Source organism: Betta splendens, chromosome 4 (genome assembly GCF_900634795.4).
Source record: "Betta splendens chromosome 4, fBetSpl5.4, whole genome shotgun sequence".
NCBI classification, from domain to species: Eukaryota; Metazoa; Chordata; class Actinopteri; order Anabantiformes; family Osphronemidae; genus Betta; species Betta splendens.
Window position 1 is genome coordinate 19216052 of NC_040884.2, and position 12510 is coordinate 19228561.

Sequence of the window (12510 nt, forward strand, 5' to 3'; positions counted from 1 at the left end):
TCGGTTGAATGCAGCCGAGAAGAGGCTGCTCACAGCGACGTCAGAATCAATAGTCATTTATTACGTTCAACAACAGATGATGGCAGAAAATATTAATGTTCAATCAATTACGCTCGCACCGAATGCTGCAGCTGTTGAGATTATTAATTAGGCAGAAACAGACTTTGCTCAGCCTCTAGAGGGGCACGTACAGAATAATGAAACGCCATCAAATAAATACATGCTTGAGAAAAGTCGATGGACGAGTCGGAGCCCTCTGCGAATCCCAGAGAGGCCCCACGTTTAAAATGTCGGTACAGTCTGAACCGAAGCGGCTTCACGCTGACCCTTTCCCAGCCCAGTCAGGATGAGTCAGACATCCTGAGAAATAAGAAAAATGCAGCGTGACCTTTAGTGAGTCCGAGAGAGACATCACAGCCGGCCAGTATTACTTTTGGCAGCCCTATTAGTTTTATGCCTACATGGTTAAAGATGTGGTTTTGTTGCATTGGGCTGAACCGTGCCATGCAGTGGTACAGCGGCAGTGATCAGCTCAGCCAGATGGAAACATCTGGATTATAATAAACCACACAGACACTGGTGGCTTCTGGTGGGTTGAGCTGTAATAACTTTTCATTTGGCTCCTAATGTTCACTGTCTTCATTGCCGGTTCCTCTCACAGTCAAACCTGAGTAATCCGCACGGAAAGAAGTGGTTCTCAGGGAGTGTCACAGTAATAAGACAACACAAACCACACAAAATACCATCAAAACAAACCTTTCCAGAGCCGCGACGTGTCTGTCCTCACCTGAATTTATGGCGCGCTCATAATCCACGGGGTCGTAAAATATCTTTCCTCATATCACTGCACATTTCAACCTCCCAGATGATTTATTACCGCTATAAGATGTTTGATATCAACACTCAGTCCTGATATCTTGTGGAATGACAGAGGCCTGTGGCAAAATAGATAGAGCTCAGCAGCCCATGAATCAAATCTAACTTGTCTGGGTATATTAGGCGATGGCTGCTGATACTCAGCCATAATGAAAAGACCCAGCAGCGCCGGCTCGGAGGACGGCGTCCCCGTGTACGTACAGGAGATAAGTGTCGCTATCGCACATCTCAATCCACGGGTACAAACTGTAACACGCTTTCATTTGGGCGTAAAGGAAAGCTGGAGCGAGCCGAGGCTGAAGCTTTGAAGTCTAGCTCATAAAAACAATCAATACGGTGTAACGCTTACGCTTTCATCATGCAGTCGCAGGTTTGAGTAATTGGCATCGGGGTTCTCCTCAGGGGTTCCGAACAGGAGGCAAACACTAACCAAGACAACAGAAAGGTTGAAGTGCATTTAAACAGGCCTTGATGACGACACGCCATAAGTTAAAGATGCATCTATGACTTTATTGTAGAGACTAACGTGTCCGAGGCCACAACAGCCGGAAGCTGGTGTTCGGCCTCCGTGTGCTTTCAGACTGCAGAACATCCACGCCCACACACACGATGCCGTCACGTACGGTGCAGCTGCATCTCTTCAGCACACCTCGATCCAGGAGCTTCCTGCGACACCGTGCAGCCTCAGCGGGACTCATTAAAAACAATAACCCGCTCTCAGGCCCAGCCACGCTGTGACAATGGAGACCTCTTCTACACACGCCCAAGATACACAACGATTTCAATGAAACAGAGGCTCTCGGGGTCTGAGGAGCGACTCATTCATAAATATCCTAAACATATTAGCAGGAAGACAATCCCCTGAAGATGCCCTGGGTTTTCCATATCATACCTGCAACCCAACAGCACGTAAGAGCTATAAAATGCCGACAGCTGAAAACTGGATGGTGTGTGTTTTACAAAGGACGGACGTTCTCTCTTTCTAAATATAAAGAAAATGATGCGGCTCGGCGCCTGCATGAATCATCACGGCGCTCGAGCGCCAGCCCCAGACCTATATTTGTCTCTTGCTCATAATAAAGTTTATGCTGCCGTGTACCGACTGCTGATCCCAGACCAGTAAGTGTGATCAGAGGTGCAAAGATTCTCCTTTCGACTCACACGCGCCACTGAAACATTCATGAGGCGCCTCTATTCTCTGGGCCCGTCTTCATAAAAAGCCATAATCGTCACAGTGGCCCTCGTCACGGTTTGGATGCGTGCCACACTTTTCCCAGACAACAGTGTCTCAGGGAGATAGAGCTGGAAGAACAAATCAAGGGTAATGAAAATATAAGCCAGCCAAGTCTGGAAATGATAGAGCTGAGGCAGGCATCAACCTGGATCACATCACACTTTAATGGCAGGTTAAGGCACAGAAACCCTCACAGGTGAAATTTATTACTATTGTGTTTGCCAGTCTGAGTGAAACTAATTACTGGATGCAATGGAAAGGCAAACAGTCGCTAACCCACTGGGCCTGTTAGATTATGTAACTTTTCCTGCTGTCCGCGTTCTCCAGACTCTCCTGCGCCAAAGCACACGGGCGAGTTAACGGCCAGCAGAGAATAAGGCGCCGTGAGCTTCTAAATACGAGCATGTCGCTCTCAAAATTGATATTTAGCGAAGTTGTGTAAGAGAACGTCGCCTGCACGGGCGATCCAGACAAACGGCAGCCGGACGGGATTCAGCACCACGGACAGAGTCTGTGGAGCGGGAACAGGTAAAACACGTGGGGAGGGGATCGGAGAGGAAGCAAACGTGCTTACCGAATCTTTTATCAGCGAGGGCAGGTGAGGGGCAGAGGCTTAGAGCCAGTGCTGCGAAGAGGATGGGACACCACGGTGAATCCATGCCGCTCCTGCCTAATCACACAGCTTCGAATCCATCGCAGGGCTCCGCTAGAACGGCATGTCTGACGTCGGCTCGGGCGCGAGCGGCCGGGACGAGGCGTCGGACTAGAGGAGCATGGGCGAGCACGAAAAGCCGCAGGAGAAACGCGGAAGCTCCGATACGCGCAACGGTAGCACAGCACGGGGCAATTTGCAGCACCACGAACGGCCAAGCAGCTCCAGGCAGGAGCCCCTCCTAAGTTTCTGACGTCAAACACACATGGCGAGGAGGGATGAGGCGAGCAGCATGCAACAGCGCCTTGGATGGAGAGATGCGAGGATGGATGGAGCCCGGAGCCAGCGAAGCAACGGCGAGGGGACAAAAGCACAATGCGTTATACAGGGTCCAAAATAAACGGGCTCATAACATTAAATACCATCAGGCCCGAAAGACAATATTAATACCCTCTAAGACTAATGACTCCTGAACATCAGCTTCTATTATAGATTAAAACTTTATAAGATGCCTAAGCCGTGAAAGTAAAATGCATAAAAGCACCAAAATTCAGTTCTGTGATCAAGAAAACGTGTTTCAGCTGAGACAAGGAGTCGACTACCTGAATGTACTGAACAAGCGAGGGTTTCCATCGCTGGCAGCTCTGTAGACTGACATAAATGTCACATGGATCACCTGCGAATGTGATTAAAGCAAAAGGCAGAACTCCAAATGTTCAGGCACATCAATCAACTTAGTAAAATACATGTGATTTAACAAATAGCATCAATGAGATTTTCACTTTATGTTCTCTTGGGGAATGTGTAACAAAAACAGTTAATCTGCTAAGTAAGATTTTTAGACTTAAGTATTTTATACACTGTAGATGTTTTCAGAAAAAGAAAATATGCAAACACAAACTGTTTTAGTAGTTTAATTTTTTAATAAATGCACAAATATAATTTTTTCAGTTCAGCAAAATAGAGCTTATAGTCAGACAGTCAAATCAAAACAAAGCAAAAAACCCACACAGATACAGAAACATGAAAAACAAACAAAAACAACCATGAAGAGCTGAAATTTAAAAACGCAGAACTCAGCTGCAGCATAATCTAGGAAACCACATTTTATTCTTGTTGTGCGGAGCCAACATGATAAAACACTGGTGCTTGTTCATGCGGCATCACTTCTCACTGCTTTAAAGATACATGTAAAGCAAATATTAAATAAGACACTGGCCTGTTTCTAAAGACATTTACAAATCCAGGATTTCATTTAACGTCTTCACAGATGATTCATAAATTACCCTGTTCAAAAAAAAACAACAAAAGTCTTAGTAATTACAGCTCAAACGCCAAAATTCAAATAATTCACCAAAAGATTATGCAAATAAAAACATCAAATAACGAATAAGACATGAAATTCAATTTGCATCGCTTACCTCGGAATGCCTGTGCTGTCTGCATCTGTGACAGCGTGTTTGTGAAGCTGCTGTTGGACTGAAGTGGCTGCGCTCTTCAAGGCACCTTTACACTGTCCTGCTGTAGAACAAAGAGTGTGACATTTAAGAAACCTAGAAGGAAGAGGCCTGATGTGAACAACAGAAGCCCCTTTCACAAAGTCACTGGATGATCTAGAGATGACCCTCGGGCGACAGACCAAGGGACACTCAGCTTATTAGGCAGGTTTCCATCAAAGCTTGACACAAATGTTTCAGTAAATCAGCAAAAAGCAAATTAACAGCTTCCCATCCACCTCCATTAACACAATAGTAGGACTTGGCTCATTAAGAAAAACAGCTGGTGGCAGCAATTTTCCAGTTGGGTGCCATTAAACAATTACAGAAGACGGTGCCACAACATGAGGTCACTCAATTAACTCCAGGCTACAATGTAGAAACCATGCACAATGTTTACTGTGGGGGAAAAAAATGTGTTGTCATCCCTCATAGATCAGATGCTTTATAAACATCAGCATCAATTCACTTTTTTAAAATAGTCCATTTGAAAGCATTCAGACAAACAAAAGGTAAAAGGGAAAAGGACAAAAGGTAAAACCACCTGCACTAAACGCTCCTCATGATGAAAGCTTACCATGTTTGATCACAGCCAAGATGTGCAGAACAGCAGCCAGTTCGCTGAGGCAGCCGATGGCCTCGGAGTCCAGGGATGAGCCGACTTCCCTTAAAAACGCCCTGAAAACAAACCACTTCCTTGAATCTTATCACGTTTAGGTGTCAAATTAATGAACCACGTTGCTGACTCCAAGCTAGGCTTTAATGACGAGGGCCGATGTGCGTCTCTGTGGCACGCCGTTATATATTTAGCAGCGATCACACCTACTTTGCATCAAATCAGCGAAATCATGTGGAGCTGCTGGTTGCCGGACTCCTGCACGTATGCACAGGTGGAGTAGAAATAAAAGGTTCAGGTTTTGATGAACCTGATATGCAACGGTTTTATTGCATATGATTTTTTTTTCACCTCCCGAATTAGCACAGAAGTTCAGAAGTTGGTGAATTTAATTGAATTTAATTGTCTATGAACGGAGACATAGGATTTAGAATCCAGTTGTGTTCAGGCAGCACAGGTCTGCACATATTTACCTGCAAACAGATGGTGATGCGAGGATGATAGAGAGAAGGGTCCTGGCTAGAGGAGGCATGTCCTCTACTGTCTCAGGAGTCATCACCTCTTCAGGATGGGTAATCTTTAAAATATGAACACAGAGGTTTAATAAACCTATTTCTAGGTTATGATCAGATGATTCACTGGTAAAACACAGATGCTGTGCTTTCTAAGGCATTTCAGTGCTATTTAAGAGCCACTCGTACTTTTTGGAGCAGATGTCTCTTCTCCACAATGACAACAGCAAACACAGTGGAGAAGACTCCACTGAGAGGTGCTGTGTCCCAGGTTTCTGCTACCTGCAGAAAGTCTTTCAGACCAGGCTCAGCCGACTGACACAGCTGAAATGAGGTTACAAAGACAAAAAGTCAGTGATAAAAAGTTAGGTGAATAATTAACTACTAAAACATAGATCCCAGTGCACCTGTAATCCCTCCTCCTGATCCTTCCTAAGGCGACGGGCTAACAACTCTATAATCTTCTGGAAGATGTTGGCTACAACGCCCAGCATGACAGTGGTGGGATCCTCCTGATCATTGTGGTTTTCCTCAGGTATACAAGTGTCAACCACCTCCTTCAGAACCGACAGCACGGCAGGGATACACAGGTAACCTGCCCCTGAAAGCACCATAGAAAGCAAATGTATTGTGTCGTTTCAGTCTACATTATTTATGGCAGAAGCAGCATCAGCTTCTTTGTTTTGTTGGGCCTTTAGAGACAGTAAAAACTCACCCGAGAGGATAATCAGAGAGCACAGGTGGAGGATTTGACTCTTGAATGTTTCGTCGCCCAAACCCACAAGAAAAACATCTCGGCCCACTGACAGGAAACTCTGGTGAAAAAGGAGGACACTTATTAGAATAAACTTCTTTATTATAGTGGCACATTGCCCCACCACTGTGTGAAAGATTTATTTATTTATTTATTATTATTATTTTTTAAATCTGATCGCAGGAGAAATGTGGAAACAAGCTGAGAATATGTGCACAAATTGGAAAATGAGCCCATTGGCGGAATGAGGAGACGTGTAGAGAGCATGTGTGGAGTGAAGCAGAACAACTCGCTGTACAGAGCAGAAATTAACTCCTGGAAACAAAAAGAGCAAAGACGACAAGCCTGGATTTGCAGAGATGCTGCTGCTGCTTAGAATGAGGACATTTGGGAACATGAGCTGCTGATTTTGAAATACTCTAAGAACTGACAGAACTCTTGATGAAGGAACAGTATCTTCTCTTAGCTTCTATATTTTGTTATGTATAACAGGTACTGAACGATTATTTTTAGTGCTCACCTCTGTTATTTGTAAGGACAGTTGTTGTGAGTTCTCTGAATCCCTCCCATCAGCGTTGGTACCTTTAACCAGGAAAGGTAACACCCTCTCAGCCACCCAAGCTGCCATATGCTCCAGGGACATCAGGTATTCACGACCCTCCATGGACTAAAGTAGACACATATTTATTTTTATTTTACTTAACTTCATGTATTTAATGATATGGATGTGCAAACACTGCTATAATCTCTCATGATGCAAATGTTGACATCTCAGTTCAGGTCATCCACTAGTTCTCTTTTGGTTCTCATATTAAAATGCCTCATGTGAACCATTTGTTTTAGTTAACATGAGATTAATTGTTGCTGTTGCTCTCAAATGCTAAGTAGAGAGATCCCTGTGAGGAAAACAGTGAGTGTGTGTGTGAATCGTGGTTCATTCTCACGCAAGAGTTCTCTCTAAACCTAATTTAAGAAGGATAATTCATACTTAGGGTGGCATTGATTATTTGTGACACTTAGCCTCACAGAACAAAATATGCTAAAGATGTGTGAATATCTCACAATGTGAAGATAAATGAAAAAAACAAACAAAAAAACCCATAACTTTCCATGAAGAGACTGTAAATTAAACAAAAAAGTCTGGAGAATTTAGTAACTCACATTATTTTGCAGGTGTGCACCGAGACGACCGTAGTACATGAAGGCTTTCAGTGCAGTGTCCACGCTGGGAACTTTAGGATCCTCGGTCCTGGAGTTGAGGTGAATGTGCAGCACTGACTGTATAGACAAAGTACTGGTTCACACACACGTCTCAAAAAAGGAATTGTTACAAAATGTCTAAATCATTAGGGCAAATGTTGTAAAGCAGGGACATACTGTAACCCAGGTCTAGTGTCATATGGCAAGCATCTAACTTGCCTTCCAGTTTCCAAGAACAGTATGGAGCTGCTTCAGTGGCACCTGACCCAGAGCAAGGACTTTGTCTCGGGTTGAGCTGTGGCTGAGTAGGTAGTCCAGGTACGTCAGTGCCAGGTCTGGCTTGGCCTCCATCGTCTCCAGGATACGCACCTTTCGACTAGTGTTTGTCTTCTCCTAAAGTCAACAGGAAGATGATTTTCAGAAAAATGAATAGGTGTTTGTCTTGAAAAGCAAAGTCCACCAAATACCTGGTTAAGCTGCCCAGTACAATTTAAAAGGCCTGTGAGGTGTGTTTACTTGCCCCTTGTTTGGGAACGGCTTCAGTCAGCCAGTCAGTGATGAGTTCAAGGACGTCAGCAGCCTGGCCCCAGCTGCAGAGACAATCTAATAACTGGCTGTACTGAGCTGGCACAGCTTCTGGGTCCAGCTTCCTCAGTCTGGACAGAACGCCACAGCTGGGAACAAGGAAGCAGGTGATGGATACAGGTTAGACAGGACAAAGTCATTAAAAGAAAAGTAGCAGTAGAATAAGAGATGAAGGCAAAGAGACAACGATGCTTTTCTCCTCACCTGAATGTTGGGACTAGAGCTGGGGGCATAAACGAGGCCAGATGTACAAGAGGAACAGTACATCGCTCATCCTGAAAAACAAAATCAACAAAAGGTTCACAGTAATATGCACAAAGTAACAAAACACAAATAATACAACAACGTACCTCAAAGGTCTGGAAATACTTGCTCATGACGTTGCCAAACTTGGCAAAGATGTACTTCTGGGCTTCTTCATTTTGTTTCAAAGCCTTCTCAACACTTCTCCACAGGATGACTACAACCTCCAGCAGACTGGACACAACAGCAGTGTCCTTCCCCAGTGTGACAGGTTCAGCCTGCTGAGATAAAAGTCTTCATTTTAATTCCAAACTTCCCTCTGTAAAAATGTCTGTTGTTTGTTTCATATTATAATCAATTAGAAAGCCTTTAGTTTAGCTGGTTTGCTTACTGCACTGTTCTCCTTGTTGCTGTCATTAACATCAGTCATGTCAAAGTCGACCTGAATGCAGCTATTCAAGACGCGGCGAATGGCCAACATCAGTTTGACTGAAAGAGAAGGTAAAAGAAAATACATAGATTATACAATACAATACATAGACATTATGCTGGAAGAAGTTAACATACTATAAAAGCAGCATACAACACATACTTATGTTCGTTGGAGCCGTGTGTCTGTAAGCGTGCTGATAGAACTTCCTGGCAGCCATGGGACTCATCTGGATGAGAGTAATGCACCGACGGGACCACTCTTTTTCAGACTCATTTACAGGAAAGAAGGACTTGAAAAACAGGTCCACAATACGCTTGGAGACTGAAGGAGGGTCAACAGCCAGACGGGCCAGCAGGTGGTCCATGCTGCACACATCCCAAAACTGGAGAGGGGTGCACAAAAGCACAGCAAATGCTCCTCAGTTAAAAAAACCAAACATACAGTTTACATAAAATAGAAACAACTCTGGGGGGGGGGGTGTACTCTACCTTGGCAGCACGAACTGCTTTAACCTTGATAAGCATGTCAAGGAAAGCTGAGCGGACTTTCTCCGAGTTGTCATGGAGGCTGTTCTTAAGAGTGGGCAGGAGTTTTTCTAACAGCGGGTGGCTCAGGGGATTGTCCAGTACGATTGTCAGACACTGGGGATCGCATTACACAAACCACATGTCAATAAGTATCCAGCTCACTGCCAATAACACAGTGTTGCTAATTCTGTCTTCAGTAAGAATAATCACCATCAGTTTGGAAACACAAAACCACCAGCATTGCTTTGACTCCATTTTAAATGTGCGAGTTTGTGTTGAATTGCTAAGTAAATATTCATTTTGAAAACTACATACGTCTCGTTCTACGTTGTTCAGACTACTTCTTACCTTGAAGACAGAGCAACGAACATCAGGAGAGCTGATATCATTTGCCAGCTCCACCACCAACTTCTTCAGGAAGTCTGTGATGATTGTTGGAGGCAGAAGCTCCCAGCACTTAGCCAAGATCTTACAGACCCCCAGAGTGGCAGTGGTGCGCACAGTTGGGTGAGGGTCTTCAAGGAGACCCTGGCAATGACAGGCAGTTAAAGGTTGTGGTCCTACAAAATCAACCAAATACTTTGAATGATCTAAAAGATTCTCACCATCGCTGTGTCCAGCTGCCTTTGAATGTCCTCATCCATAGTTTTGTTGTTCTGATCTGGGTCATGCACTGGAAAGGCCTCGGTGAAAAGCAAAGTGGCATTTGCTCGCACCTCAAAATTAGGAGCCTAAACACATCAAACAAAAATTCATTAATCTAGAATAAAATGCAACACTCTAACTAAATAAATGTAATCTGTATTCATACACATAAAGCTTTCCACAGAATCGGCCTGTAGAGGTTATGCAGCATCTTGTCCACTTGGTGACATCCTGTCCTTTTGTGAAAATAGCTCAAAATCTGCATTAGAGCAAAAAGAAGAGTGGAAACACCCACACTATAGCAAGCATGTGACGACTGTAGAAATACATGTAGGTAAAAAGTTTACCTGCCGGACTTTGCTATGGACAGGGGAAGTTCTATGAAGGGAGATTGCGCACTGCATCAAGTCCTGTATGCATGCAATCTCAATACGCTCCATGATGTCGCCTGTGGCCTTCTTCCATGCTCTGTAGTATATCTCGGCTATGTGAGATGTCATTGTCCTGAAGAAAACAAATGAGTGGTTTATAACATAAATAGAAAGTTGAACGCAGCCCAACAGAGTAACTACTTACTTGCTATAAAACTCCAGCTGGTTTTTGATGGTGCCATGAATAACCCAGATGAAGCTAATGTTCCAGCTAAAAAGAAACACCAGGAAACGCTTTCCCTATGACATAATAACACACCGTCAGGCTCAAAAAAGGTCAAGACAACAAGACACACAATGAAGAAAAGAATAAACTGAGCAAGCATCTTCTCAGAATCACTCAACTCACATCATCATTTCTAATGTACAGAGGACGGTGAAAGCACTGAACCAACAAGTCGTTGATCTGCTTGTTGCCTTCTGATGCGTAGTCCACACTCAAAAGGACATCATGGAGATTCCAGACTCTTTGGATCTCAGCATTCTACCATTAGAAACAGAACAAGAAATTGTTCACAGTTATTATCTCAGTCCTCTAATCCCCATGAGCCCACAAAGCTATCAGTGCTTCAACAGATAATTGCGCAACATTTATGAGACAGGGCTATCACAAAAACACATTTCACTTCAGCAAACTCAACGATACTTAATGAAAAGCAACATCTAATTATTGAATAATGCCACAAATACACTGTGAATACAGGCTTAATGTTGAAAACAAGATCATACTAAAAAAAAAAAAAAACTTATACACTGACTGGTTTCTTCAAAACAAAGCTCTTCTGCAGCGAGATGAGGAAGGCCGTGCGACCAAATATTTCTTTGTCCTTCAAACCCTTTTTCCACCAAGCCTCACACAGTATGTGGATTTTGCACTGCACAGGGGTCTCTGAGACAGGAAGCGCCACCAGGACATCTAAGTAAAAGAAGCTTTGAGAAGTCAGATACTGAAAAAACTCCCACCACTTCCCTAATAAACTGAAGTTTATGCGAATGCACAGACAAAAGTAGAAGAAACACCCACCGTGAAGCTTGTGGATTATTTCTAGCAGTGTTGTGTAAAGGTCCCCATCTTGTAAGACCTTCAGTGATACTGAAGCCACAAGTGTCACACCATCCACAACATCTATAACATGTTTCTGAAGGGAAATTAATCAAATATCAACAAGTCGGATGAGACAAATATAAATAGTGTACGTGGTTTATTAAAACTAAACTGACTTTGTCTACAGCTGACTCCGTGTCCATGTCCTGCCCCCAGTGTTCAGGGGGTAATTCCAGCAGGATATCCTGAAGCAGAGAGGCCAGTCTTCCCCACAGAGCCTCTCTCTGGCTTTGGGGCATCTCCTGCACCACCTCCTCAACGTTGAAAGGCTCTGCTGCATTTTTCTGCTCCAGGATAGAGACAGTGAGAGTGTGATATAGATGCATCTGACAGCTTCAGACTGACTGAAATCAGCATATTCTGCTTTCCTCCATCTGTAACTGATGACCATACAATTACTATTTAGTAATGGTAGCAAAGAATCAAGACTAGAAAAATTCTATTCAGTATTTACTAGTTTTAGTTCAACTTTAGTGTTTGTGTAGTGTGACTGAGAGGTGGGTTTAGCTTTCATTAGATACACAACATATTGCAACATTTACATGCAATGAATCCGTCTCTGGAAAATGTAGAGGCTGTTTATTTGTCATATTATATTTATTGACACATTTACTCACATGAAGCTGGATGTAATGAAGGAAGTCCTCCACATTATCCTTACAGGCGGACTCCAAAAACGCCTCCCGCTTGGACATTTTATCGGTTTTGTAAACGATGTAAATCGATTCCCAGTAAACCTGAGAAGACGTCACACTACTGTAAACACACAGCTAACATGTTAGCAGCGTTAGCTTAGCATCAGCCCAACACCAACATAGGATCAAAACAAATACGGCTGAGCGTCTTTTAGCGTTTAAAGCAGTCTTAGAGTAGATTCATCTCACTCTGTCAATTATTACAGGTAGCATTATGGCTTCAGAATACAATACGTAAAACATATTACCTTTTATTACAAGTTTGGTAACCAAACCGCAGTGTGAGGATAAACTTCAGTTCATAACACTGAACCGCGCAAATTTGTATAGCGTTAGCTGCGTGCGTCATGACGTCACGCGCCGTCGGAACGTGTAGTTGTAGGTTGATTCTTCTGCCACTGGATGGCGACAAAACACTGCTGGTGATTAAAGTTCATATCTTCACTCACGATTTCGTTCAGTTATGGCACCAGAAATAAATCGACACAAGATCAATAAAAATCTGC

The 12510-nt window shown here is 43.5% G+C and overlaps 2 protein-coding genes across 4 annotated transcripts in view; both read right to left on the reverse strand.

Annotated features, from left to right (window-relative positions):
- ptprn2 (protein tyrosine phosphatase receptor type N2) overlaps positions 1-3050 on the reverse strand; it is an 86562-nt gene extending 83512 nt beyond the window's left edge. Inside the window, exon 1 of the mRNA XM_029145593.3 lies at positions 2685-3050. Coding sequence (XP_029001426.1) covers positions 2685-2769 — 85 coding nt within the window. The 5' untranslated portion in view covers positions 2770-3050. The remainder of the gene's footprint in view (positions 1-2684) is intronic.
- A 610-nt stretch (positions 3051-3660) lies between these two features.
- ncapg2 (non-SMC condensin II complex, subunit G2) lies at positions 3661-12361 on the reverse strand. Of its 3 annotated transcripts, none has more exons than XM_029145592.3 (27): positions 12253-12361; positions 11927-12046; positions 11426-11593; positions 11229-11343; positions 10963-11120; positions 10554-10688; positions 10350-10444; positions 10121-10277; positions 9940-10032; positions 9734-9859; positions 9477-9656; positions 9090-9242; positions 8761-8983; positions 8560-8657; positions 8276-8446; positions 8130-8200; positions 7861-8014; positions 7560-7733; positions 7302-7418; positions 6661-6807; positions 6102-6201; positions 5794-5987; positions 5576-5710; positions 5348-5451; positions 4836-4936; positions 4184-4283; positions 3661-4049 (listed from the first exon to the last, which is right to left on the reverse strand). In XM_029145592.3, exons 2-27 carry the CDS (start codon positions 12002-12004, stop codon positions 3998-4000), a joined length of 3399 nt encoding a protein of 1132 aa, XP_029001425.1. In that variant the 5' UTR covers positions 12005-12046; positions 12253-12361; the 3' UTR covers positions 3661-3997. The 3 variants fall into 3 exon arrangements, with proteins under 3 accessions (XP_029001425.1, XP_029001424.1, XP_055364549.1); XM_029145591.3 differs by having other exon boundaries at positions 8276-8449; XM_055508574.1 differs by having other exon boundaries at positions 7302-7414; positions 7556-7733; positions 8276-8449.
- Positions 12362-12510: the final 149 nt, after the last annotated feature.

Coding starts and splice junctions, on each gene's coding strand:
- ncapg2 (XM_029145591.3), bottom strand. CDS start 12,004: ATGTCCAAGCGGGAGGCGTTTTTGGAGTCCGCCTGTAAGGATAATGTG. Junction 5,711..5,793: donor ATCAGGAGGAGGGATTACAG/GTGCACTGGGAT, acceptor ACCTCATTTCAG/CTGTGTCAGTCGGCTGAGCC. Junction 4,284..4,835: donor CTTGGCTGTGATCAAACATG/GTAAGCTTTCAT, acceptor TTTGTTCTACAG/CAGGACAGTGTAAAGGTGCC.